We start from the raw sequence: 27,402 nt of genomic DNA, 5'->3' as shown, positions 1-27,402 counted from the left end.
TCCCCCAGTGCTTTCCCTCACTGTTGGACTCCAGGTATGTGCTCCCCTTTTTGAACACATTAGTGCTTTCCCTCACTGTTGGACTCCAGTTCGCTGTTTTAATAAAGTCCTTAGTCCTTCAACTCCCATATGAGCATGTCGCCACCCCGCGTTACATTCATTTCAAAGTTTTTACCGAGAGACACGCACACCGAGAGAACACGAGCTTGAGTCTCGCTGGTCGCCAGTTAGTCACGGTATGCTTTTAATCTCGGGTCAATTGACTTACAATACCGCCACTCTTGTACAGGTATGCGTTATGTAGTAGAGAGTTTTGGTTTTCTGCCATTTCCAACAATGCGAATGGCTCCTGCAACAGTTCAAGCAGACGTACCATCTTGGTGTTTTCGACGACCTTGTCGATAATAGATACCCAGTGTTTCCCTTGTTCTTTGTATACGATCAAATGCAGCTTCATGAAGAATGTCAGATACGAGGTAAAATGACTTGAAGCACAACCTACTAAGATGACTTTGATACCAGTGCTCGCTCGAGGAAGTTCGTCAGTGCAAGGCTTTACAAACGAGATCAGTTATAATACAAGATGTCTTCATGTGGAATAATACCTACAGAAGTAATTTCCGAACACTTATTTGCACGGGCAAGAATCTATTGTTGGTGGTCGAGGACTTCTCCATCGTTGGAAGGATGATGTACGATTTTTGGGAGATACAGCTCAGGTTCTACTTGCCTTATGTACAATTTTCGGTCCATGAGGCAAGGCTCTCGACATTTCGAAGTTTCATTCTGGGTGGACCTCTTGTGGCAGGAGGGCTGGAGTTGCGGGAAGGTAATATGACGATATCACATTTCTAGAAACGAGAGGTAGACTGTTAAGGAAGCGGATGCTATATACTATTAGCTTCCTATAGGCCGCCATTGTCTTGTTTTAATTGTCGAGAAAGGAATTAAGCTACGAGGTAGATAGTGCAGATCGGGTGTTCCTCCAATTCCCCATAGTATTGCAAGCCAGTTTTTAGCGCTAAAGCTTATTAGGACGAAACTTGCGAAGAATTTATCCTGAGACCTACTATACTAGTACTAAATTTTTGATGTTGAAGATGTCACATTCCACGATGAGTGACTTGAACACTTACCTCACCATCCAAGGACCAAGATGGTGCTTTCAACTTTCCCGTAGATGACATACTTCCATATGTCCGTCCGGTAGACCACTGCCCCTGGCTGAGGGTTTCTAGAATCAGTCTCTGCCCGGTTTTTCCTGCATGGTCAGAGCACATACTGAGTAGGTGATAGCTTGCCAACAGCTTTTGCTGACAGCTGTAGCAGGTCCAACTTGAATTGGCATGGTTTTCTGTGCTTCTGAAGCAATGTTGATGGAACACGGATAAAGCAAGGTTAGGAAGAACATTCATAAAGAACGGCAGAATCTACGATAACCCACGGTAAACACGGGCTCTAGTAACAGATAACGAGAGAAAGAAGAAAAAAGCCAACTTGAATGTATCCTATTTTTTTCAGTGGAAGCCTTCCAGGGAGGAAGATTCTGTTTTTGGGTTAATTGGTGACGAAACCACACAGATCTACTGTGTGGATAGGGGATTCGATCTCAAACACGAAGTATCCAGAGCACCAATTGTGTTATTGCAAGCCTCAATAATCTCCAGATTTCAACCCCATTTGGAGGTTATCGAGACTTGCAATAAGCAGTCGGGATTTTCCGCGTGTGGGTATGTAATATGAATCCATTGATTTTCCTCTGCAAGCACTGGAGTAGGCGGCGACGAATTGTGGAACTAACAAAACAGCCAGCTCAACGCAGGATGTGCAGCATGATATTATTTGTACATATTTATACGGTTACAAATCTCGGTTCACATCGTTGACAGACAAAGTCCTCGCCACGGCGGACGACCTGGACTCGGCGGTCGCGCTTTTGGCATTTCTTCCTTTTTCCCTTGCTAAGACCTCACCAATGAAGTTTGTGCGAAACTGACGACTTGACTACCCAACCGCCTACTAGACGACGTGAAGAGCTTATACGCCCTTGACTTTACTCCAAGCATAAGGGGCGTGGGAGTATTCGGTGGGAAGTGGGCTTGAACGCCAACCCTCCGCCCTGTGGGCACCCTCGCAAGTCATGCTTGCAATTATTTGGGGAAGCTCGTCAACTCGCCATCATCAAGCTAATGTAACTTGTATACACATTCGTGAGCTTTGGTTGATAATCCACCTTCCTGCCTACCCTCCGCATTTCCTCCTAATCATCTGATCCACTTTCCGCCGTAGTCAGTGGATCTGACACATCCATCGCAAAGCTGGACCAATGCGATGGTCAATAACCAGGGATTCTAGACCGGGGAGCACCACCCCTAAAATGCTGATGAATTCAGGGACATCGATGCAGTGTGATAGGCGTGAGTGAAGAATCTTCAAGCTAGATGTAACTCTATTTGACTCAAAGGTGTCTAGAAGTGAACTGAAGGCATCGAAGCCCAGTATTGGCATTATGGAGACATCCTCGACTGCCCTCCAGAATGCGAGCCCGACGAGTGGCAAATTTGCGTCAATTATGATCCTTCTGAGTTGAGGAATGGTGTTGATGGAAATGGGGCATGCGTCTCTTAAGCTTTCTGAAGCTGTTTCGGTTGGAAATTGTCTTTGCCTTACTACATGGAACTGCTCCAACATATTGATAAGGGGAGTGATGTGAGTATCTGACCGATGAAACGAAAGATAGGTCAAGTAGAGAAGCCAAGCAAGGAATTGAGCTATATGCCGATCTGTAAGGAAATTTTCAAGCATTTAAGACCATCTCAGTACTCTAGTACCTGACGTAGATATCTCAGGTGATAGGGTATGATCTCACCGATTACAGAAAGCTGTACTTTACTAGTATACGGGCCAATGCACATGCATGGCGGAGACTCGGCTTAAATAAGGCTCCGCCGTAATCACCTTTACTGATGTATTTAGAAAATGTAACAAAAGAGTAGTATTACTATAGCTAGTTCACTAACGAATACACAACGAAATTGACCAAGTCAGAGCTAGGATACAGTTCTCATCGAAGATTTCGGGTAAGTGCACGCTGAACAGAGAAAAGAAGACTAGTTACTATTATTACAGTTCACCCAGTAATACACAACCAAGTTAAGTATTAGACCCCGGGTAAGTATACAAAGAAGAAGTCGGGTAAGTAGTATACGACGAACAGGAAGGAATCGGTTGCCGTCGAGGAACCATTTGAATTTTGAAACTCCGACAGAGGGCTGGGCAAATTGTTTCAATGGAAAGGTGAGGTTGAAAACGGGTTTTACATAATTATTTTATGACCACTAAATATATGTTTCTACAAAGGTCAACAAAAACAAGTTGGAACACGACAGTATACGGTCAGTTGAAGGGGAAGTAGAGAACGAGGAAAGACGTGAAGGGCAATTTCGAACTCCATTCCAGATTAAGAAACAAGTTACCAGTTGACTGATGGGAGTGGCCATTTTGCGTGTGCGCGCACGCATTAAATTACACTGAGCTTATTTAAGCCGAGTAATATCATCAAACTCTTCCCCACTTGCAGTGGTACATTGTCTTACATGTTTAATAGACCCGACCCCTGGCTTAACCCCACCCGTAACCCGACGGGTTTTCCGCACAGGTTGGGTCTTAGATCATCGAAAACGGATAAGAAATGACTGAGATATGGTTAAAATAATAATTTGACCATATCTCAGCTGTCGCGAAGAGCGAACACTAAACCAAACCAAAGTCCAGAAGAGCGGAGCGGATGAGAGCGGAGAGCGAGATAAGAGCGATGAGCAACTAAGGCAGATGAGTGCTGAAGCGGTGTATTGACGAAGAGGTCAAGCTGAGGAAATACAGAGGGATCTACCTAGCTTATAAACCTATTCTACTGTCTACATAGCCGCGATGAGTCAAGATGACGAACAGATGGTGAAATACAAAAGGACAATAAGGAGAGTCACAAGGCTGCGCGAAGAATAAAGAAGACAATAACAGAGTAACGAGGCAGTGCAAGAATGGAGAGAACAATAAGACGTAGGGCGAAGGGCATAACGAGGCAGTGTTCCATGGGAGAAAGTGTCCGTGTCGAGAATAAGAGCGAAAATGAGAATAAAGAAAAGGTGATAAGGGCGATGAAAACGATAAGATAAGATAAGGGAGAATAGGGGCTCGTACTTGCTGTTCACGACATCAGCCATTTCCCATCCGTTTCTGATGATCTGTGGCTCGTTTTAAAGATCTCGGGTCTGAAAATGGCGACCCGTACCCGACCCATCGCAGGGTTGACCCGAAAACCTGCAGGGGTCAGCCGACCCTTGCTTTTCACTAATGATCCTCCTCGTTCCGGAATCCCCAGCCTCATGTACCCGGCCGCAATCTCCTCCACAACGGCCGGCATTGTGCGGGATAAAATTTTAGTGTCTCATAACACCAATTATTAGCTTCAAAACGAGCCCAAAATCCAAGAAAACACACCAAAGATGAAGGAGATATCAGTAGTTGTCTTCTTTCCCCCTCAACTCCAGGTACCGGTGGAGCATTAGCTTGGCATTGGCTTGGCTGATGCAATAAGCGGAACTGGGACTCAATCAGTTCCGCTTATTGCAACATTGCGGTGTATCAAACTCCGACGCAACCGCGGCAACATGTTTTTGCAGCTACAGGTTTTTATAAAACCCCTTTTTTATTTTTTTTTCTGTTAATGTTACTTAGAGTATTCTATATGACAGGAGAGAGGGAGTTTGACATGAATATACCGAAAAATATCCAGGAAGTAAAGTGAAAGTGAAAGCGGAGACTGAATAAATCTGCTGCAATGTACCATATAAGGTAATAAGTTCCCAGTTGACTGATGAAAGGGAACAAAATGCTCGCGCGCGCTCACGTTAAATTACACTCAGCTTATTTAAGCCGAGTAAGTCCGAGTTGTTCACGGAAATGCTCAAACTTGACATGACCGAGAGGTTTGGTAAACATGTCAGCAGGATTGTCATTAGTGTCAACACGAAGAATCTCAACGTCTCCCATCTTCAACACGTTCGCGGATGTAGTGATAGCGAACATCAATGTGTTTGATTTGACGTTCCTGAATAGGGTTTGAGCCAATGAAGATAGCTCCATTGTTATCCGTGCAGATCGGCACTTTGTCGATGGGCATGCCTAATTCATTGAACATATGTTTTAGCCACATGACCTGACGGCTACAATCAGAAAGCGCCATATATTCGGCTTCTGTAGACAAAGTAGCGATGGTTTTCTGGGCATGGGAAGTCCAACAGATAACAGCATTAGCCAACTTGACGATGAATCCAGTCACGGACCTGCATTTGATGGGATCAGCGGCAAAGTCCGAATCCGAGTAGGCGATGAGTCCTTGTGAGGAAGAACCATCTAAGACCAGTGCGTAGTCCATAGTCCCTCGGAGGTATTGGCAGATGTAGAGCGCCTTGTCGAGGTGCTCTTTGGACGGATTTGCTGCAAACTGCGACAGCTTGGTGACAGCATGCGCAATGTCGGGACAAGTGCCTAACATAAAGGTATAGCAGCGATCCAATCACAGACTGGAAACATTGTCGAAGTTGGTGATCCACGGGACCGGTATTCGGAAGAGGTTTGTATCCCTCAACCATGGGAGTTCGAGCCACTCGGCAGTCCATCATTCTGAAGCGTTCTAAGACCGTTTTGAGGTAATCTTTCTGATCAAGGCGTATGGTTTTTCCTTGACGTTTGATCCGCATTCGGAGGAAATTCAGTTGGTTCGCGAAGATCACGGCATTCCCATTTTTGCTTGAACTCGTCTTTCTTTTGATTGACAAGTCGCTTGGAGGGTCCCATGAACAGGATGTCATCGACGTATGCGATCATGATGACGAAGTTGCCATCTTTCTCCTGGAAAATAAAGATTCCGGTATCGGTCGAAAGTCGTCTAAAGCCAAGAAGTTTGGCAGACTCTACAAGTTCCTTGTACCAGGAGTTGGAAGCTTGTTTGAGACCGTAGATAGCTCGGAGCAGCCGGAACACTTTATGCTCCTGACCAGGTACCTTGAAGCCTTCGGGTTGTTCCATATAGATCTCCTCTTCAAGTTTGCCATATAGAAAGGCATTCTTGGCATCGACGAGCGGTGACGTACCAGCCTTCGAGTGCAGCGATGGCAAGCATCGTGCAAACTGATTCATAACGAACCACAGGAGAGAAGATTTCGTTGAAGTCAACACCTTCAACTTGGGAGAAACCCTTGGCGACAAGTCTGGCTCTAAGTCGACCGTCTGGTTTGACGTCGAACACCCATCGGCATTTGATCGCTTTACGACCAGCAGGCAGAGTGACGAGGATATAGACGCCGCGCTTCTGGAGTGCCTCAATCTCCAGCTTGCAAGCAGCTAACCATTTCTCACGCTGTTTAGGCGGAAGTTTTTGGATGTCACGGAATGTGTATTCACATGGCGACTTCTGAAGGGGTTTATCGGGCGAAACTGCCTTAGAGAAGCAAGTATGTGATAAACTCTACTCCCCCTTCCCTGACCAATCGGGCCAATCGTTTCTCTAGGTCTCCACGCTCGTCAGCAGTGCCACTATCGCGATTTGGACTATCGGCAGGATTTGGTCTGGGAACCTCATCCTTGCGTTCTAGACTTGTGGTAACCGGCAGGCCTTCGCTCGGTATCTCCAACAGTCTTTCTCCAATCACGCTGCGATTGAGCATCAATTTGAATGAAGGGCGTTTTATCCCCATAGATGGAGCCTGGATGAGTAACGGTTCTCTGCTCACGGCCAGATCTTCGAGGTTGGTCCGGTTGTGGTTCCGGAGCCAGTGGTTCCTCTGGTTGATCTCCCAGGGCAGGTGGCGGTGGATCTTGAGGTTGATTGTCGTCACGATCTCCCCCTCGATCCCTTTGGGGAAGGTCATCATTTTGGGAGTTGGGACGATGGACAAAGTCATCATCATCACCTCCTTCAGGAGAAATGTTGTCATCTCCGCGATCCGATGGTGGAGGTGGTTTGTCGCCGGCACGAACGCCACCTCGTTGAGGTTGTGCACCAGGACACTTCGGGAAGTAAGTCTCATCAAAGACAGCCGTAGCGCCTCGGAAGAGACTGTTGTTGTGTAAGCGCATGAAGAGATAACCCTTCATTCCCTCAGGATATCCTAAGAACACCATAAGTTCAGATTTGGGTGATAGTTTGTTCTTTCGGACTTCTTCGGGAAGGTAGATGTAAGCGCCACAACCAAAGACACGTAAGTGCGAGATGTCAGGGACCTTCTTGTGTTAATAGCTCATACGGAGTTTTCCACTTAAGACGTCTGACAGGCGTGCGATTGTAGAGATGCACGGCATGTGACACTGAGAATTCCCACCAGGACTCAGGAAGACAGGCGTCAAAGCGAAGTGCCTGGGCCTTATCCATAATTGTCCTGATAAAACGCTCAGCCCTGCCGTTTTGTTGGGGTTGACGCGGAATGCTCTGTAGGATTTTGATGCCAAGTTCCTTCAGTGCGTTATCGAATTCTTCGGACTTAAATTCTCCCCCTCCATCCGACATCCACTCTTTGATGGAGGCGTTAAATTGGGTCTTGACCATAGCAACAAAGTCGCGTAAGGCCTTGATGGCATCATCCTTCTTTTGGAGAAGGACGATCCAACCGTGGGAGGTATAGTCATCGAAGAAAGCGATGAAGTACTTGTACCGGTGATAGGATTCTACCGGGAAGCTCTTAAGATCAGAGTGAATCTTCTCAAAAGGCTTCTTCGCACGAGAAGTTGATGGTGGGAACGATTTTGATGGCATCTTTCCCTCATGACATCCCTTGCAGGGAGACATCTTTTCGGGTACAGAGACATTCTGTGGGAAACCCTTGGTATGTCCCTTTGCTTTCTCAAGCACTTCCTTTGAGGGGTGCCCAAAGCGTCGATGCATGGTTTGGTAGTCGACGGAATGAAACCATCAAGAGCTGTTTTGCCGCTAGACTCTTTACGGAAGTGATCCGAGTCTTAACCCAGAAAATGGTATGACCAGGTATAGCCGGACAGCAAACTATAGCTTGAGATTGATCGGGTTTATAGATGCCGATCGATTTGTTATCACCGTGAACGTAATGTCCCACGTTGTTGAAGAAACTCTCCCATAGAGAGTAGTCGTCCATGTAGGTTGGGGACATGATAGACAGGATATAGACGAGTCCTGACTTCTTGATATTTCCCATGAGAATCTTTCACCATGTGTTTGATGAAGACGGATCCAACTCCAGCCCAACGAAGAGTAGCCTTTTTATCAGCTGTGCGAATTTCGGGCTAATTTCTTAATGGAGTATAGGATGCGAAATCGGTCTCATCACTAGTGACGTGCATAGAACAACCGGAGTCCATCATCCAGACGTCATACCCATGAAATGGACTGTGGCATTCAGAACAACTCGCGAAGAATGAGGAAATAGACATATATTGCCGAGTGAGGTAATTCATAAGCAATACATAAGTCCATATACAGATCATCACGTAATACAGCAGCATCGATTAGAATAGAGTGCTGTGTGAGATCAGCAAGTTGTTCGTTCAGCCGACGGGATGACACACACCTTTGTTTGTCGATGTGTCCGGTGTCAAGTTCCATGGCTGTGTCCTCAATCTCCGTATCTCGCTTTGAAGTCGGGTTCGTCATCGGTATCCATGCCAAGTGAGACTGTGTCATCGTTGTCGGAGTCTGTAAAGAGAGGAGACTCGGAACGAGCACATTTGGCAGGAGGAGGTGATTCGAGACGATCTTTGAGAGACTTCTTAACGGGAAGATCCAGGGGTGGTATCCAGTTGAAAAATCCCAAAAAACACGGTAATTACCGCGTTTTAAAGTTGCCAGTTGCCATGGTAAGTAAACTGTCCGGTAATACTGAGTAAATTCGATTTTCCGGTAATTACCGAGCGAAAAGATTTCGCTCGGTATTACCTGACGATTTTTTTGCTCAGCACTGCGGCGAAATCGTCGCCCTCTAAACCAAACACTAACATACACTAACCCAAACCTAACACTAACAAACACTAACCCAAACCTAACCTAACCTAACCTAACCTAACCTAACCTAACCTAACCTAACCTAACCTAACCTAATACTCCCAACCCTAACGTAAAATAAATAAATATACCCTGATCCCTAACCCTAACCGAACCCCAACCTAACCTAACCCCAACCTAAACCTAACCTAAACTAACCCTAAACCTAACTGGCACCCCGGGTGCATGCTATTCTTATTAAATGTCCCCCCAAGAGGCCATAATAAAATATGAGCGAAAATGTAGCATTAAAAACGAGGTTTTTTGATACCAGATCAATGAGATCAATAATTTCGCGGTCCGATCGATGAGAAATCCATTGCCCTGGCATTATCGAAGCATAAAAGAATGCCTCGGTAATACCGAGCGAAAAAATTGTCCGGTAATACCGAGTGAAAAGATTTCGTCCGGTAATTACCGGAAAATCGAATTTACTCGGTATTACCGGACGGTTTACTTACCACGGCAACTGGCAACTTTAAAACGCGGTAATTACCGCATTTTTGGGATTTTTCAGGCAGATACTAGTGGATCCAGGAGCGGACGAAGATTGCGAGCGGTCTTTGGAACGTCTAGACCATCACAAATCTTCTGGGCCCTAGCCAAGTCGGTGTAAATCGGGTGAGTCCGGGGGTCAGTAGTCTTCTCAGCAGTAGCAGGGGTATAAACTTGAGCTGGAAGATTGATGGGAACTTTGTTGACCTTGATGCCGGACGAGCTAAACGAGGCGACGGAGGCTGTGGTGGGCTTCGGAATGTGAGGATGAAGGGAGATAGTGTGAGAGCCCAGGAATGTAGCAGAGGCAATGTGAGATGTGTCATCGTCGGAATCAGAATCAGCATTGGCCATGTGGGTATGATGGTGATGGTGGCCTTGTTGCTTCTTCTTTTTCCCAGACGACTTGCCGCGTTTGGCCTTCTTGTCGTTAGACTGCCCTTGCTGCCCTTGGGTAGGCGAGTTAGAAGACGACTGCTGCTGCTTCTGCTGCTTGAAGTTGGGGTTACCCTTCTTCCGCTTGATTGCTGACATCTTGTTGGCGTGAACGGAACCCTGAGTTCGACATTCATACTCCGCCATGATGGCTTCGCGCACATCAGCCAATTTGAGTTCCTTGACCTTTTTGTTCTGCATCAACAGAACCGCAATGCTATCCCATTTCTGGGGAATTGCGTTGATCAGGATCATGGCTTGGAAGAAGTCAGGCATTCTGACACCATTGGCGTGAAGTCGATCAAAGACTGATCGGAGATCATCCATTTGTGGTACCGGATTTTCATTTTCCGAAAGCTTGAAAGCGATAGCCTTCCGGAAATCGGCAAAGACCACGGATGCCCCTGGAGTACCGTAACTTTCCTCCAACTTTGTCCAAATGGTTTGAGCCAGTTGGTTTGACTGGATGGTCAAGCGAATAGCAGGTGTCATGCGCAAGGTGAGGGCACCTTTAGCAGTCATATTCTTCTCGAGCCACGCCCTTTGCTCCTTCCGGCAAGCTTCTTTGTCTTCCTCCTTGGCATCGGGGGGAAGATCAGAAGGCTCCGGATTGGTCCCATCAACAACATCCCACACGCCAGCAAATTGGAGATAAGTGAGGGCGAGCGGCTTCCATTCTCAATAGTTGGTGCCATCGAGAACCGGAACAAGTTGAGTGAGGGCGGAGGACATGGTTGTTGAGATCTGTCAAAAAGACCGATCATCAGCATGGCGTTCTCGTGAGAGAATAGAAGGACAAGTGTGCAGCCAAAAAATAGTGCTCCTTAGTCCCCTGATCGCAGCCAAAAATAGCGCAGATCATGACGACCACAAGTAGTAAGCCTTAGAGCATCTAGATGCAGCCAAAAAAAGCGCAAACTAGATTCTGGATGCAGCCAGAGACTAGCGCAAACCAGATTTTAGCAATGCAGCCAAACAAGCACAAAGCTAAAGCCTAGCGGGGCTCATAACCTGTCGAGCAAACACTATCTAGCTAAGGTGGTCTACTCTAAGACTTACCAGGTAGAGTGTTATGTGAGGCTAACTAGTGGCTAACTACAAGAGTTGTGACGAACTCTGTCATCTATTCCAAGGCCAGGGAGGGCCGGTATTTATAGTTTACAGGAAGTGTGACAGATGTGACGTATACTACATAAATATGGGAAGGTGTGACGGGTGAGTAAGCGAAGTGAGTCATCATGAGTAGGAATGAGCGGTAATGACGCAATATGGTGCAAGTATTAGCACCTACTCATGTGACGTTCCAGAATGTTCTACACTAGAATGTTCTAGAGTGTTCTGGACTGAGTCTTACTAATCTAATCTAATCTACGATATAATCTACAGATAAGATAAGATAAGTTCAACACTCCCCCTCGCTAAGTGCAGCTATGAATAGCGCGCTGAGCGTACTCAAGAACTTAAGCCCTTCCAAACTAAGGCGTGTCTCCAGGTCGCGTGTGTGCATATCTACCAAGTATTCAGCAGTCAGTCGGCCAAAGATGGTGAACCGCTCCTCCCGTAGGGGACGTGCTCGGTAATGCCACATTTGCGTTGTTGTAGCCTCCTGTTCAGGGTTTCCACCAACACCACCGTCCAAATCCCTCATAGAGCCCACAATACCCCAGCCCAACGTTGCATGAGGAAAGAAAAGGGGATACGCAAGGGGTTCCCATAGGCGGCTGATGTTGGCGATTCGATAACTTGAGTTGTTCAGTCGTGACACGACCAAACGCCGACCGGAAATTTCAGAGACTGTTGTGTTGTGAAAGGAAATTAAAGCCGCAATTTCATTTGAGGGACCCTTCTCGTTGACAACTAGTGAGGCGGTTGGAATGCTGGAAGAAGTGTCTGCAACCTGTCGTATTGCCCAAACAAAGGGATTGATACGTGTAAGGGCAACCCGGACAGCGTCGATCCACTCCATCGGGATATCTTGCGCAAGGTCTTGATGTGGCATTGCATTTACCATGAAGCCGTCATGTAGGAGCCAGCGGACAGCTGAATTCTGGTGGGAAGGGCGGATACGATGATAGATCTTCCCTTGGACAGCAACCATCCCGCCATGTGTTGAAGGAAAGGTGTGTGTGGTCTCCATTGCTGCAAAGGAGAAGATAAGGTTTAGAACGCGAGAGGATTTTGAAATTGAAGGGTCGTTCAGCAAGATGTTGAATTCTGGTGGAAGGGGAGGAAGAGGGGGGACATCGTTCCGGCATCTACCTTGGGGGCCACAACAGAAACCTGCCGTCTCCCCAGATAGCAGAATAACTCCGCAATGTCGACACTGGTTGCGTCTACCACCACGGGCAGGGCCACCCCACTGAAGCACAGGTGCAGCAACACCTCGGATAATCCAGCAGTGACCAGTTTGGCTCGAGGACATCGATAGTAAGAAGGAATACTGCAATGTTGAACAGCCAACGAATTCAAATTTCAAATTATCTGTACACAAAGAAACAAAAGAGAGGAGCGACGCGCGAAACAATAGGTGAACACAAAAAGTAAGATGGCCACACAGCCACCGTTTTGAGTTCAAAGGTCAAACACTTTCGAGGGAAGGCATGGAGCTGTGATCTGTGTCACTGTCCTGTTAGAGAGATGGACGTGAGGCAAAACCTGTCGTAAGAAAGAAGACACCCACTATGGACTCAATACCGGGTCAAAACTACCCAGATACCGTATAATGGCACGTAGTATCCTTAGACAGGATAGTTTCGAGCAGTCCAAAACAGCACGATTTTTTCGACCTTTCCTGGAATTCACAGGCCGTGTGAATACTATCCGGTTCTACCTGAACCGGATACTTTCTATTTCCCTTAGGATCAGCGTAAGTGTGGCCGGTAGAAAACTATCCGGTGGAGTTATCTGTGGAACTTACGTTGAAATTGGTGGTAGTCATGCATACAGGTTATAAAAAATGCAAAGGAGCGTTGAATAGTAAGCTAAAAGGCCATGAAGGTATGCTCTAAAGTACAAAACAAGTGGGATATACAGATATCTTAAGCGGACATTGATGTAAGTTAATGGGCAGAAATCGAGACAGTGGCAAATCGAGATTCAAGAGAAGCGACATACGAGGACACGGAATGGGAAGAAAGGTTTAAAGAAGTGAGAGCTCTGGGGAGACGCCTAGATGCTGCTTTCAAGGGGGTGTGCCTCTGGACCTTCAACGAGGAGGCGGCGATATCGTTCTTGTTGCGCTTGTAAAGATCTGCGATAGGCTTCGAACTGTTGCAGGGCCATTTCCCTTGACACGTCAACAGTTTGGAGCTCGGTATCCAGGTGGTACATCTTCAATCGGATCTCCCAGGTCCAAGGCGCAGCCGTTGTGGTGTGTGGTGTGTAGGATGGTCCTTCGACGTCCAAGATAGACTGCACCGGAGATACTGAATGGTCGCTAAACGAGCGCTCGGATTGAGTCGCAGTGCAGCGGGATTGGTTAGAAGGAGAGGGAGAGTACTCGCTGGGGTGACCGTCCGAATAAGTGGAGCTTGAGAATAGAGCACGTCGAGAAGCTCCGCGAGGACGTGACCGCAAGTGGCTCAAAGGGGAGCTTTGCATGGCCATGTACACCTCTCGTTCTGTCGAGGGAGGGATAATCTCGCCAGTGGTCGACGGCGAGCAAGAGCGAGACTCTGTGGCAGTCGGGGTTGACGTGTGTTGCGCGCTACATATGTCGAAGTACGGCGGCTCGTGTCGGTCACTGCTGCTGTGGTAACTCGCATTGGCGTCGCTGTCGGTGACCTCGCCGCGGTCGCTTTCATCTGTCTCGCTGTTCCCCCCAATGCTGCTGGTGTCGTGATTGCTGTCTGACTCCCCTCCAATGCCACTGGGGGTACTGTCGCTGAAGCTGCCACATTCGCTGTTGGCCGCATCGTTGTAGTTGTCATCGGCGCTGGCGTCCTCGCTATCAGTGCTTGAATGCTAGGTAGATGTTAGCGAACAGAATGCTCTTGTGACAGACTGAGAAGGCGCACCGATTCCGAGAGCGCTTTGGCCTCTTCAGCAAGCATTCGGGTATTAAGATCCCATGCCTTTCGCTCGATGTAGGACATGGTGATGCTCTGGCTGTGTGGCTCCCAGAAGCAATCGAAATCCCCGTTTACAACGTCAAGAGAAGTCGAAATCGGGAGTGGTGGATGGTTGGAACTTGGAAGGTGGACTGTGATACGCGCTTGCTCGGCGGGATCCCTCAACATATCCCTGTGGTTCCCACGAGAAATTCACACCCAGAATGTACAAGGTCAAGATAGCATTGCCTTCAAGATACAGTACAGTAGAGAAATAGATTAATACTACTCGTCGTCAACAAGCTCAGGAGGGACCATTCCCCCACTACGATCATAGAGTGCCCAATGTCCCCCTTCACCCCACTGCAAACGCGCGACCAGGGCCTGAATTGTGGTCAGGTCGACGATTTCCGTGCCTGCTTTCATTTTGGGATACACATAGATATGCAGGCCTTTAAGCTTTCTCTGGCGAGCTAGTACTTCGAAGTCCTCTGAGTCGAATTGACAGGGGTTCATCTTGACGAACACGACGACTTCCGGTTTCTTGATTCGCAGTTCTTTGGCCACAGGCATCTCAATGTAGAAGACTTGAAGGACCTCTCCAAAGAATGTTTCTCTGACGAGGTCCTCCTCAGCTTTGTCGTAAGGGAGAGCGGCGTTGCGATCGATAGCGAGGTCGTACTAGGAGGCATCATGAGGACCAACAAAATGGCAAGGCTAGTGAGATGCTTACTCTGGCAAACAACACCTCTCGAGAGTCCAGCGCCGTAGTCTTGCATATTTCTGCCGCCCGGATAGTATCCCCGCCATTCAGGCATTTGATTCGACCGAAAATCTGGACATTTTCTCGCTTGAAATACTTGCGAACAGTCTTCAATGAGATGGCCTGTCGTCCTGGACGCGTATAGCGAGTGGCTAGGGCTGCAGCAAGCTTGCACTCGGTTCCGTTATCAATATCTGGGTGTTGGATTCGAGGGGAAGATAGCATAAAGTCGTCCGAGTCTACGTGAAATCAGAAAGGAACATTTCGGGGAGCAAATCAGGACAGACTCACAACATTTTTCCGGGATTACAAAGTCTCTAATGTTCTCGTGGTTCCGTTTGAAGGTGAGGACTTTCTTGAGGTTGAAGTTGTGCATTATCTGTGAAACCTGCGCAGCAAGAACGACATAGTTGTCAAGCGCAGCCCAGGGATAGCGATGGCTGTGGAGGAACGGCCGGAGTCGCCCACAAAATCTTTCCATCGCGAATGCCCAGTAAGCCCAAACCGGCCCATTGGCTTCAATGTTGTCGGCGATGTGGAGTAAGGCGTGGATGGTGGAGGGGCATGCAGGTAGACGTGACCTTTCATACTTAAAATACAGACTATCTGTCGTGTCAATATGATATTGTGGCGACACATTCGGAAGACTTACCGTTCGTATTCCAGCACCCAATCAATGAACCCAGAACGGATGTTCTCGATATCCTTGCGTGAGTATTCAAATTGCAGGCACAAGTTGATGAGGCGGACAAGGTGTCGGAAGTGGCGGTAGTAGTCGTGGTTCTTGAATTGTCGCTGAAGGAGCACAGGTGCAAGACATAGGGTCCAGAAGGACCAGGTATCGGCGGTTGTAGCACCAACGTCCTTAAGGATATTCTTCGGCCGACTGCTGTAAGCGCTCGGGATGGTTGAGCCCGCATCTTCTCCGGCTTTTGCGATGGCCTGCCAAACAGTCTTGTCGATAACGTAGTCCTGGTCCAAATGATCCAGGTTCTTGAAGTCGCCTGTCCAAAAAAGAACAAGATTTTTGATGAGGTTCTCCCAAATGAGATGCATGAAGTCAAATGGGAAGGAGTCGGGGAAGAAAAACGATGGGATTTCGGAAAGCACACTGACACCCTTGATACCTGACGCCTTCGCCCGCTTCTCGCGCTCTGCCTTGCTGACGGTGGGGTCTTCGGCAGCCCTTGCATCTGCCATCCACTCCTCGTGGGTCCGAAGTGGCAGGTCGGCGGGGTCGTAAGGCTCTTCACCGTCAAAGCGCGCCAGAGGGAAGTAGTGGGAGGTGCCTTTGGCAGTGGGATCACGTATCCCTTTGATCTTACAATCACGGCAACCGCAGATGCCGTTATGTCCTTTTGCGCACAAAAACATTGAGACAGCTGGGATGTCGCCAAATCCGTCTATTGGGAACGCTCGCATCTGGAAGTTGGAATTCGATCGTCGAGAGAATGTGGGAACGCCGATGGCAAGCTTCTTCATCTCGTTGACAAAAGGGATGAGAAATGAATTGCTGTCTTTGGGTTTGGTGGGACCTGGGATGATGCCGATACAGAGCGCCCACTCGAGGTGGAAGCGGATGTCTGGAGGGAGGTTGTAGTTGAAGAGGAGGATAGGCCAGCACGACTTTTTCCTTCTTCGGAATGGACAGAAGCCGTCGGTCGAGAACCCCAGGGCAATGTCGCTCTTCTGCTCGAAGAAGCGGTGAGCGTAACGGATGCCGTCGATCTCGACGCGCTTCTTTACAAGTCGGCGGTAATTCCGTCCATCGAAGATATCCTTCGTCGTCTCCTTCACAGTATATGGGTCGTCGTTGGGATTGGTTGGAAACTCCTTGGCGCGGTAGTCCATCAGTTCTTCGGTGTCGGTGTTGCTGAACATTGCTCTAAGGCGGGGGGTGACAGGGACATATGTCCAGACTTTGTATGGCTTGCTGTTTGCGTCGTAACGAGGGTGGTCGCATATGGGGCAGTTCGTCAAATCTGTGTACTTGCCGACAAAGGCTACGCAAACCTTGAAACAACAGTGGTAGGTCTCCGGTTTGAAGTCAGCGAGTAGTCGGAGCTTGCTTTTGCTTGCTTTGATGCTCGTGAGGCCGGGCTGGTCGGGGCATGCAAATGGCAGTTCATTGAAGGCCTTGTCGGTAAGATTATTTCGAAGCTTGTAGACAATGGCGTGGAGAATAGAGGCGGTGTCGCCTTCAATATAAATTTGACCTGGTTATTGGCTATGTAAGCCAAGTGTACCACTATCAATCGCTTCCGCCCACATACGCTGGAACTCTTCATCATCGTCGTACGTGTTGTACATATCTTCTTCGTCGTCCCCCAAGCCATCAAAGACACTCTCCTCTTCCCCCCATTGCTCCTCCAGACTATCTGCTAATGACTCAACTTCCTTATCAAGGTCCTCGTCCTCCGGCACCTCCTCTATCTCAACTCTCCACCTTCGGGGCTGCTGTGGGCTAGGCTGCTCATGAACCTCCTCCATCACGACTTCTATTCCTTCACCTGGGTTGTCAAGAATGGGTGGTTGTTGCGGAGGGCTGGAGTCCCTCACGCTCGCGGTAGGGTGTTGGCTTTCCACTGAAGCTGATTCAAGTGTATGTTGCTGTGGAGAGGGGAAGCGGGGGTCTGAAATCATCATTGGCGAACTGAACCATTGTGAGGGAGAGAGAACAGGCGGAGAGCGGGGTGTGTAACCGGTGGAGAGTCTCGGGGATCCTGGCACACTCCTTGTTGCCCTCTGGAGGAACTTCTTCCCCTTTTCCTTCAGGTTCTCAGCGATTTGTGATGCCTTGGTAAGAAAAGGGATGTTCTTTCCGCATAAATGTCGCCTGATATGTCGTCCAGAAAGCATCCTGCCGCAGTGGGGGCATTCACGGAAGTCGTCATCATCATCGAGCTCACCACCTTCAGACAGAGGGTCCCCAGATTTGCTCCCGGAAGAATGACCACCATTTGATGATCTGGATGGTGAATGAGATTTTGTGCGTTTAAAAATCGATGGCATCTGAGAAGTAAGTCGAACGGTGGTGTAGGGGAGAAGGTTAGAGCTTGGAAAAAAAAACCGCGTCCTGCAGCACGTGATCACGCAAGCCTTCGGCGCGTCGCTGCTCAGCCAGCACCAAGACCGCCAACAAGAAGTCGTCGAAGTCCACTGCCCTTGCCAAACCCGCCAACAAGGGCAGCAACTCCAAATCGACCAAGAAGGCTACCCAGGACAACACCACTACTGGCGATGACGAAGAGGACACCGCAGAGCCCAAAACCAACACCAAGTCCGCCAACAAGAAGACGTCAAAGCCCACTGCCCTTGCCAAACCCGCCAACAAGGGTAGCACCTCCAAAGCGACCAAGAAGGCTACTCAGGACGACGACAGTGACAGCAACAGCAATGACCAGAACGACTCCCCCAAACCGAAGAAGAAATCTGAACTTGCCAGACCTGCCACGAAGGCTAGCACCTCCAACCCCGCCGGTTCACCAAGCAAGAAAGCTCTGAAGAGTGGGAACAAGAATCAGGTGGACAAGAAGAAATCTACAAAGAAGTACCGTGCCCGCTGGTACAACTCAGGTATGTTTATTCCCCCTTAGACTGGCAACCGAGCTCATCGTCGTGGTAGTCAATCTCAAGCCGACCTCTCTTGCCAAACTGGTTGCTCGGACGGCGACTGTTAAATATATCCCCAAACCTCCTGGGGAGCCAGGAGAGCCAGGCGGGGGTGGCTACACGATTGAGACGAAGGTTCGCATGGACAAGGCGCGTTACGGAAAGCATTTCCGTCGGGAGTACCTTGATATCCAGGTAGGTGACTTCTTCACTTACGAACACGTCTGACTTTATTTCGCCTAGCAAACCGTTCGTGACTTCTGCAGCGCTGCCAAGCTTCCTCCGTACTCTCGCCTTAAAGACCAAGACCTCGCCGTTGTTGGGAAAATCATCGCAATGGTCAGTGCTGGTCTAACTTACACATATATGCTAACAGTCTTTACTTCAGGTCGCTGTCAAACATCCGTACATGAACTCGAAGCGCTTTCCCAATAATTGGGCTATAGCTGCCATGCTCAAGACCTTCCTTCGTGGACAGCGTGTGGGTGTTCGGAAGAAGGAGAAGGACCTGAGTGACACGGTTATCAGGGAGCAGGAAGAGGAAGAGGAATCGGGATCCGACGAGAGCGACGTTGAAAGCGACGTTGAGGGTTGCCCCACCAAGGAGGAGGTACTCAGAGCGTTCGCCACGGATGCGGACGCCGACTACGCATCCGACTCAGAGGTTCCCACAGACAAGAAGGTCAGGACTCAGATCATCCAGTGTCAATTCAATGCTTTTTTCTGACTTCCCTCCACATCCTCAGAAGAAAAAGGTTTCACAATCGAGCAGCAGGAAGGCGAAGGGAAAGGCGAACACCAACAACGACGGAAGCGACGAGGAGGAGGCTGCGCCAAAACGCAAGCCCAAGGCCAGCAAACCCCAGACGCCCGCGGACGACAACGACGAGGAAGAGGAGGCAGCGCCGAAGCGCAAACGGAAAGCCAAACAGCCAGCGGACGATGACGAGGAGGAGGAGGAGGCTGCGCCAAAGTGCAAGCCCAAGGCCCGCAAACCCCAGACGCCTGCGGACGACGACGGCGAGGAAGAGGAGGCAGCGCCGAAGCGCAAACGGAAAGTCAAACACCCAGCGGAGGCCGACGACAGCGACGACGACGACGAGCCTGAGCTGGAGCTTCCGAAGACCAGGCCCAAACCCAGACCCAGGGCTAGGCTGTCAGTCGACATCGCCGAGGATGGGGACCTTGAAGAAACCCCTGTACCAGCTGCAAAACGAAAATCAACTGCCATCGACGATCATTTCGACCTTGCTCGGAAGAAGGGAAAGACGACAGCAGGCCGGGCTCCAGCATCGCCTTCGAAGGCCATCCGAAGCAGCACCTCAGCCTCTGCAGGAACATCGTCCCGGCGCAATAAGAGCGACGACGAACCGGAACAAGTTATGCGCGCCGAGGACGACGATGACGAATTCAACGACTTTCCATTTGATGAGGACGACATCGACCTGAACGCCAGGGGTAAGGGGAAGCAGAAGAACGCGGAGGACGACGACGATAGCGAATTTTCTGATTGAGTATGCCTGAATGAACACATTCCCCTCTGTATTCCCTTAAGTTCCACCTTCTTCCTGGACTGTAGCATCTCGCCGCCACCTGCGCCACCTGTTTTCATACCCCGCATCCCTCCACCACTGTATTCTAGCAATGTAGCATATTCGCATTACGGAAATTCAACGAAATTGTATTTTTTGTCGCCGTGCACAAAGTATCCTATTTGAGACAAGCTATCCAGGGACCGGAGGGTTTCAGCCTGCCATTGTAAAGTGACACTGGGATACAAAAGTACTCGTCTACAGGGTACATATCATCCACCCACCTGTCCACAACCGACCGGATAGTTGCGGACATTCACCGCCATAAAGCTAGCCTTTTACCGGATACCTCAAACTATCGGCCCGACGGATGAATGAAGTCCCCAGGAACGAAAACTATCCGCCCAAAGGATAATCCCCTACCGGCCAAGGTATACTTTACCGGATAGATTCCTTCCTGTATTGGGCCCACAGTGACCACATACAGATGATGGGGAAGTGAGTGAAGAACTGGCAACATAACGGCGAATGTATGCGACATGTTCTTCGTACGAACAGTCTTTGGTGATGGAGTTGCCTTGGGATTTGTAAGTCGCATCCGAGTGTTTCATTGCAGGGAAGCAGTCTTTGAAAAGACGCCTTAGGAAAGCGACTTTCAAGAGCGATGAGTGCTAAGATTAAAGGGAAGTGTATCCCACTTACGCAGATTCAAAATCATCAGGGACATAGATCGGGGAAAGTTGAAGAGAAATTAATGAAATTCATACGATATAGATACATGCCAATATTTATGAAAGGACAATGATCAACGTCTCTTAAGTACAAAGGAAGACAATCGAGGGCCAAAGCACAAACAATAAAGTAGATTATTAGCAAGGGTCCAAAAAAGCGGCCATTATAATGGTCAAAGCATAACTGATTAAGCTTCCTTTTCCTTCCCCTTGCTAGAAGAAGGAACAGGACTATCAGGGACATAGAAGTCGTCCATGGGCGCATCGGCTTCAGGGAGAGGGGCAGGGTCGACAGGTTCGTCGTTCTCGGGAGTGGTGGCAGTCTTGCGCGTGGACTTGCGGGCAGGTTTAGACTTGGTAGTCTTGGCCTTGGGAGAAGATTTTGGAGCCGAGCGACGCTTTGCCTTTGACGTAGGGGAAGGCACATCTGATGCCGAGGATCCAGAAGGGGAAGGAGGCACAGGATCACCGTTTGAGTTGGAAGATGAAGCAGCGGGGCTGGACAGGGTGGAGGTGGAGGGGAGAGGCTGAATGGGGTTGAGGATAGCATCGTACTTGCGACGCTTTGGAGGGCTGCCATCTCCAGGGAAGCTGTCGTTGGTGTTGCCGTTGATAACGGGGTCTTGGGCATTGAGCGCAAGGTGAACGACGCGGATGCGCAAAAGCCCCCCGTGCTGGAAAGAATCAACGGTGCCGATGACACCAACGCAGGAGGAAGGGTAGGGGGAAGGGACACAGGACCACCTCTGATTGTTCTCGAAGAGGCATTGAATTATTGTGTGCTGCGTCGCATCGCGAGCCCAATCAGCAACGGCGAGCGAAAAAATACGACAGCCACTGGCAATGTGTTCGGTGTTGCCATGGACGTTGCCGAGAAGGAAAACGGACGGTGAAGCGACGGTTGGGAGATGGTTGTCGTAAGAAGGGTCGATACAGCGAAGATATTTGAAGGGCAGAGTCGGGGGCAACTACATGTTCACGGGCTGGTTTGGCAAGGAGCACACGGGAACAGGTGAGAGGGGGCAATTTTGAGAGAGGTGAGCGACAACGGAAGAGCGATAAACAAAAGAACTGACAATCAATAAGGAAAGAACAAATAGATACAAACAAACATAGGCAGTTTCGTTAAGACTAACTAAGGATATATGATCCCAGAAATAGATGAGAGCTAAGGAATAGATGTAAGATAAGATATAGATGTAAGATAAGAAATAGATGTAAGATAAGATATAGATGAGGAATAAGAAATAGATGAGGAATAAGAACTAAGGATAGATGAGAGATAGCATATAGAAGAAGAATAAGATATAGATGAGGAATAGCATCTATTAAATAGGTCAGAGGTAACATTTGGGTGAGTAGTAAGGAATACATGAGAAATAACGGATACGTGAGAGATAAGAAATAGATGAAAGATAAGATCTACGGTTTGCGTGATCCATAAGCGGTTTGCATGATGCATAAGCCAATTTGGATGATAAATAAGGCCATTTGCGTGATTTTGTCTCATGGGGCCGCTCATAATCATCCCTTTTGTAAAACTCAAGGGATGGTTGCAACACCTGTTCTACAAAGTTACTTACTTATAAATACAGGTAAAAATATCAAAAACACCGGATTTTCCCATAAGATAAACTCTTGATTTCACCAAGTGAATGTGATGTATATGGTGTCTCACATATACAGAAAGTGTACTATAAATAGTAGAAGACATATCCAACACATCTCTCTCACTTTGGAAAGCGATAATGTGTAGAAATAAAGAAATGTCTAAAAATGCAATTTTTCATATGTATTTCACATTTTTCAGTATGTCCCACTTTCCATAAAATTACCAAAGTGGTATCATTAAAGGGGCGACATTGAATGCTTTTTGGAACAGTTTGAATCTCAGTAATCGGCCCAGTGGAAGCAGAGATATTGTCTGAAAACTCCGAAAATGAGTAGTGATGGAGTGTCAGGAACCGAATTTTGGAAGGTCTGGGTCCTGGCTTTCAGACCCGGGGTTTACCCGTGATGAGCACTAATTGTCTTTTGCTGATGAGAACAATAAGGAGTAGGGCAAAGGGCATAATGAGGCAGTGTACCATGGAAGAAAGTGTGAGTCATGTTGAGAATAAGGGCAAAAACAAGAATGAAAAGGGAGACGATAAATCATAAGGGAGATGGAAACAATAAGATAAGAAAATGGAAAAATAGGAGCTCGTACCTGCTGTTCACGTGACACGACATGTATGAGAATGAATATTAGGAGTACATGAGATATGAGATCTCGGAACAGGTTTGGACTTTTGCCTCTGTGATCATGTGACTTAGGCGCACCAGAGCGCTTGTGCCCCCAGTGGGCCAGTTCACGCCTGAAGATCTCGATCGGATTGAGGTGAACGTCATCGAGAGACCTCCAGACTCACCTACGCCGTACAGGTCGACATTTAAGGAAGTTTCGTTGGTCGCTTTAGGAAGGAAGGGCAAAGAAGAGAAGACGAAGAAGATCGACATCAGTGACACATCAAGTGAAGATAAGAAGGACAAAGACGTAAAATCACTCACCATGACGAACGCAAGTACAAAGACAAAAGCCGACATGCCGGCACCAACATCGAAGGAGGCACCGAAGTGGAAGGGGAAGGCGAGGAAGTTAGGGGAGTTTTGGGCGAGGTTTGAGGAGTACGCGACGAGTTGCAACGTACCAGTGGCGGATAAGGCGGAGATCGCGCTGAGATACGTGGTGAAGGACAAGGACAAGGAGATTTGGGAGGCGGTTCCAGGGTATCCGGCGGAGTACGAGAGGTGGAAGAACGGGGTGAATGGGTTATATTCGGAGGATGAGAAGAAGGCGAGGAGGTCATTGGCGGAGTTAGCGAAGTTCATCGAGAAGTCGAGGAAGAAGAAGATTAGGAAGGAGTCGGACCTCACCTCGTACTATCGGGAGTTCCTCTGGCTTGCGCACCCGTTGAAGACGGCTGGAACACTCCCCGAGGCGATGATGAACAAGGAGTTTTGGTTTGGGTTGCATAAGAAGGCGAGGGAGGAGATCAATGCGAGGTTGACGGTGACGAAGGAGAACTGGGATAGGAAGAACGCACCAACGATTGAGGAGGTAATGGCAGCAGGACGATATGTATACAACAGCGACGCCTTCGACAAGGTCACCAGTAGCCGTTGGAAGTCTCGGTATCGCCCTTCGTCGAGCGACTCGGATTCGGACTCTTCAAGCTCAGATTCGGATTCGAAGACCTCGTCAGATTCGGACAGCGACTCAGAGGACGAGAGGAGGAGAGGAGGAGGAAGAGGAGGAAGGAGAAGGACAGGGAGGACGAGGTGACGACGAAGAGGGTTGCGTTCGAGACGCCGAAGGCCAAAGTGGACGACTCGAAGCGATTCGACGACATCAAGGACATCACCAGGCGACTAACCGGCCTCAATGTCACCGATTCGAACTACGCCGTGTTGTTACGCCTGCAGGTCGCTCGCGAATAGCATACCGCCGAACTAGGTTTAGTCGGACAAACGTACATCTCGATAAGCGACCGAAAAACCGTTAAGGGTACCGTGTTCTTCATAACCGGCGGTCACTTGTTCTGTCATATGAGTTGAGACCGAGCCCAGAGTCGTCAACTAAGTCGAGCTCCAAGAACGAATCAGAAAGAGGTTGAACGTAGCACATAATTGATACCGTATAAACTAACGGGTTAAGGATGTGCACTGAACCGATTGAAGATCGCACTACGGCAGTAAGGCTTTCGCACGAAGTCTTCACCGCCGGGAGTAAGACTATTCATGGGAGTGCACGATCGACTCTAAATCGACTAGAAAGTTAATAGCGACTTAAACGAGAATGACGACATGCAGAACCAGCGCCCGCAGTTACTCAAAAAGGCAATAACCGTAAGCGCCGCCGGGCGTTCGGAATTAGCCATCAGTCATGGAAAGCCAAGGGACCTCCACGGAATAGGCACAAGATCGATAAGATAGAAGCCGAGATAAGATAACCAGAACGACGGAACCAGGAACGGATCACACGAAATGTTCCATTCCGTTGAACAGGTGTTCTCATCAGGACAGATGAAACGGGGGACTAACCGTCCCATGACCTGTCACAGAAAAGAAGTAGCTCAGAAAGAGGGGACAGAACAAGGGATCCATACGCCGCCCTCCGGCGGTGTTAACAAAAGGGTATACCTGTTGTTTCCGCGGAAGCATCTTCACGGAGTAACAATAATTGTTTCCGTTCCGATAGTCGATGAACTACCAAAATTCACTGCGCTTCAACAGCATCATCAATAGACACCTATGGGCATAACCGGCACGACACCGCTGGTGCTTCTTTTGTCGCATTTCTTTCCTATTTCGTATTTCCGATCCTCATGTATCTCCGCTCCGTCTCTCTACTCTCATCGTCCGTATCTGGTTTGTTTTATAGTCTTTGCTAGTCTTTATTTCGCTAGCGTCGTAGTCAAACAACTTGTACCATATATATAGGCCCGCCGGGCAAAAGAATCAACAGATACCCCTTTGACTCGATTATATATCTTGTCCTGATCGACTCAAGTCGTTCAGTAAACAAAGAGGAATTCTCTGAGTGTCGAGTTAGCGAGTGAACGAGTTAGTGTCGAGTTCGAGTTTACGCGTGAATACACGAGTCCGAGTTTAAAAACGAGTCAACGAGTGATCCCGCCGGGGGCGAGTTTTAAGTGTGTCCGAGTTTAAATTCGAGTTTCAAGCCTAAGTCGTGTGCAGATCGAGTCGCGAGTCGAACTTAGTGTTTCCCTTGTGTGTAGAGCACAACAAAATACAAAACACCGTCTCGTATAAAGTCAAGAGCCTTTTCAAAGCTCTCAAAACCCCAAAAACCGTTCTATACGAGTTAGAGAGTCTTCTCCTCGTTAACTTAGTCTACTAAAACAACAACCCCATCGAACTTGCGTGCCAACGTACAGTCAGTACATAAAAAGTCTTTAGATTCGGCCGTCGGTCTTCATCTTCGTGTCACTTGCCTCACAACAAGTTCCACTCGATTCGGGACCGCCGGTTGTTTTCTTGCTCTTCTTTGTGCTTTCTGTGCTAGCCAGCACATCAGCGTTGTACACGCGTCTGAAGGCTCATGGCTCCGATCTTGTCGAAGGACTGGCGTCACCTTGGGCGCTTAACAATACCTTCCAAGGTAAATGCTGCGATGGCTGGACGATCGGGCGGCGGTCGAGGATTCGGACGTGGTGGTGGTCGAGGAGGACACCAGCGTTCGTACTCTGGGCCCCCCAACTTCTTTGGGAACCAACCAAACTTCCACCAAGGCCCATCGAGAAACTTGTATCAGCCTCCCGCTCAGAGCTTTGGCTCACCCGGCTGTTATTTCTGCGGCGGCAATAGTCACTACATGCGCGACTGCAACACGGCAGCTCGGTACCAAAACGAAGGATGTTGCCAGTACGACTTCAGGGCCAACCGTTTCTTCTTCGGCGACGGCTCTCCCATCATCTTACCACCTGGAGGTACGCTTCAAGCTGTGATCGACGCGCGTGGATCCGGAGGAGAGGGGAGTGGGAGTGCAGCTAGGGCACCGTCTGCTGCACCCGCTACGGCAAACCAACAAGCCCCGGTAGTTCGGTTTTGCGCAGTAGTTGAGGAGCCAGCGGTTCTCGCCACTCTCACAGAGGTGAAGGACTTAGAGGATACGGAGGGAGCGCAGCAGAGCGATTCGGAGGGCCCGAATGATGCTGCATTGGAGGTGAGCAATGAGGATGTGGTTGGACATTGGGATTGTCGTGAAGAGCGAACACTAAACCAAACTAGGAACCAGATAAGGCGAGCGGTTAACGAGATAAGAGGAGTGAGAGCGATGAGAGATGTTGAGCACTGGATTAGAGCAATGAATAGAGCGATGAATTGACAAAGAGGTCAAGCTGAGGAACATGCAGAGCGAACTACCCTAGTTATATACTGTAACTACAATCTACATAGCCGCAATGAGTCAGGATGACGAGCGATGAGGCAATACAACAAGAACAATAAGAAAAGGTCACAAGGCTGCGCGAAGGCTGCGCCCAAACAAGGTTGAAACAATAAAGAAGTAATGACTAGTCATAACGAGTCATAAGGCTGTGCGAGAATGAAAGAACAATAGAGAACAGGGTAGAGGGCAAAACGAGGCAGTGTTCCATGAGAGAAAGTGTCCATGACGAGAGTAAAGGGGAAAAGACAGGGGCAGCGATAAGATAAAAGATGAACGAAGCGATAAGATAAGATGGGAAAAATAGGGGTCGTACCAGCAGTTCACGACATTACCCCCCTTCTAAGACTCATCGTCCTCGATGATCCTAGGCAAGCGGCGCCCCTCCTCCCAATCCAGGTCCGTATGCCAGAACGGTTGAGTTGTCGGCTGTTTCTGCCAGGGAATAGATGCAAAGGCGGTGGCAGAGATACGACGTGGTGCGTTCGGATGTCGACGGTGGTATTCGGCGATGAGCTCCTGCGCGATTCTTCAGGTTCTCCTCCGGTTCCCAGGAGTCGTGTCCAGCGCCATATCCCTTCCAACTGACCAGGTACATGAGCTTCTGGCCCCTCCCCCTCTTGACGAACTTGCTATCCAGGATGCTGTCGACTTCGTACTCAAGCTCCCCCTCCAGTTCAACAGGTTCAGGCGGGGGTGGCAAGGTGCCGTTGACATCATTACCCTTCCAGGGAGAGAGCTTGTCGACGTGGAAGACAGGGTGGA

The 27,402-nt window shown here is 48.8% G+C and overlaps 6 protein-coding genes across 6 annotated transcripts; 4 read left to right on the top strand and 2 right to left on the bottom strand.

The window, feature by feature from the left end:
* Positions 1-731: 731 nt before the first annotated feature.
* CC1G_08547 (hypothetical protein) lies at positions 732-1,348 on the bottom strand (the record flags this gene model as incomplete). Its single annotated transcript, XM_001832667.1, has 3 exons — positions 732-851; positions 1,137-1,247; positions 1,283-1,348. 3 exons carry the CDS (start codon positions 1,346-1,348, stop codon positions 732-734), a joined length of 297 nt encoding a protein of 98 aa, XP_001832719.1.
* Positions 1,349-8,691: 7,343 nt separating this feature from the next.
* Positions 8,692-9,012, top strand: CC1G_15220 (hypothetical protein; the record flags this gene model as incomplete). Its single annotated transcript, XM_002910539.1, has 2 exons — positions 8,692-8,886; positions 8,986-9,012. 2 exons carry the CDS (start codon positions 8,692-8,694, stop codon positions 9,010-9,012), a joined length of 222 nt encoding a protein of 73 aa, XP_002910585.1.
* Positions 9,013-13,168: 4,156 nt separating this feature from the next.
* Positions 13,169-14,094, bottom strand: CC1G_08540 (hypothetical protein; the record flags this gene model as incomplete). Its single annotated transcript, XM_001832660.1, has 2 exons — positions 13,169-13,963; positions 14,017-14,094. 2 exons carry the CDS (start codon positions 14,092-14,094, stop codon positions 13,169-13,171), a joined length of 873 nt encoding a protein of 290 aa, XP_001832712.1.
* A 3,723-nt stretch (positions 14,095-17,817) lies between these two features.
* CC1G_08538 (hypothetical protein) lies at positions 17,818-19,938 on the top strand (the record flags this gene model as incomplete). The annotated part of the gene is made up of 6 exons (XM_001832658.1): positions 17,818-17,831; positions 17,937-18,388; positions 18,438-18,619; positions 18,668-18,763; positions 18,813-19,106; positions 19,171-19,938. The coding sequence occupies 6 exons, from the start codon at positions 17,818-17,820 to the stop codon at positions 19,936-19,938; spliced, it is 1,806 nt and encodes a 601-aa protein (XP_001832710.1).
* Positions 19,939-23,238: 3,300 nt separating this feature from the next.
* CC1G_08536 (hypothetical protein) lies at positions 23,239-24,167 on the top strand (the record flags this gene model as incomplete). The annotated part of the gene is made up of 2 exons (XM_001832656.2): positions 23,239-23,787; positions 23,847-24,167. The coding sequence occupies 2 exons, from the start codon at positions 23,239-23,241 to the stop codon at positions 24,165-24,167; spliced, it is 870 nt and encodes a 289-aa protein (XP_001832708.2).
* A 1,696-nt stretch (positions 24,168-25,863) lies between these two features.
* On the top strand, positions 25,864-26,504 carry CC1G_08535 (hypothetical protein; the record flags this gene model as incomplete). The annotated part of the gene is made up of 2 exons (XM_001832655.2): positions 25,864-26,415; positions 26,481-26,504. The coding sequence occupies 2 exons, from the start codon at positions 25,864-25,866 to the stop codon at positions 26,502-26,504; spliced, it is 576 nt and encodes a 191-aa protein (XP_001832707.2).
* Positions 26,505-27,402: the final 898 nt, after the last annotated feature.

Source organism: Coprinopsis cinerea (genome assembly GCF_000182895.1).
Source record: "Coprinopsis cinerea okayama7#130 chromosome 9 map unlocalized cont3.9, whole genome shotgun sequence".
Classification (NCBI taxonomy): domain Eukaryota; kingdom Fungi; phylum Basidiomycota; class Agaricomycetes; order Agaricales; family Psathyrellaceae; genus Coprinopsis; species Coprinopsis cinerea.
This window is presented reverse-complemented; position numbering and strand designations above follow the sequence as displayed.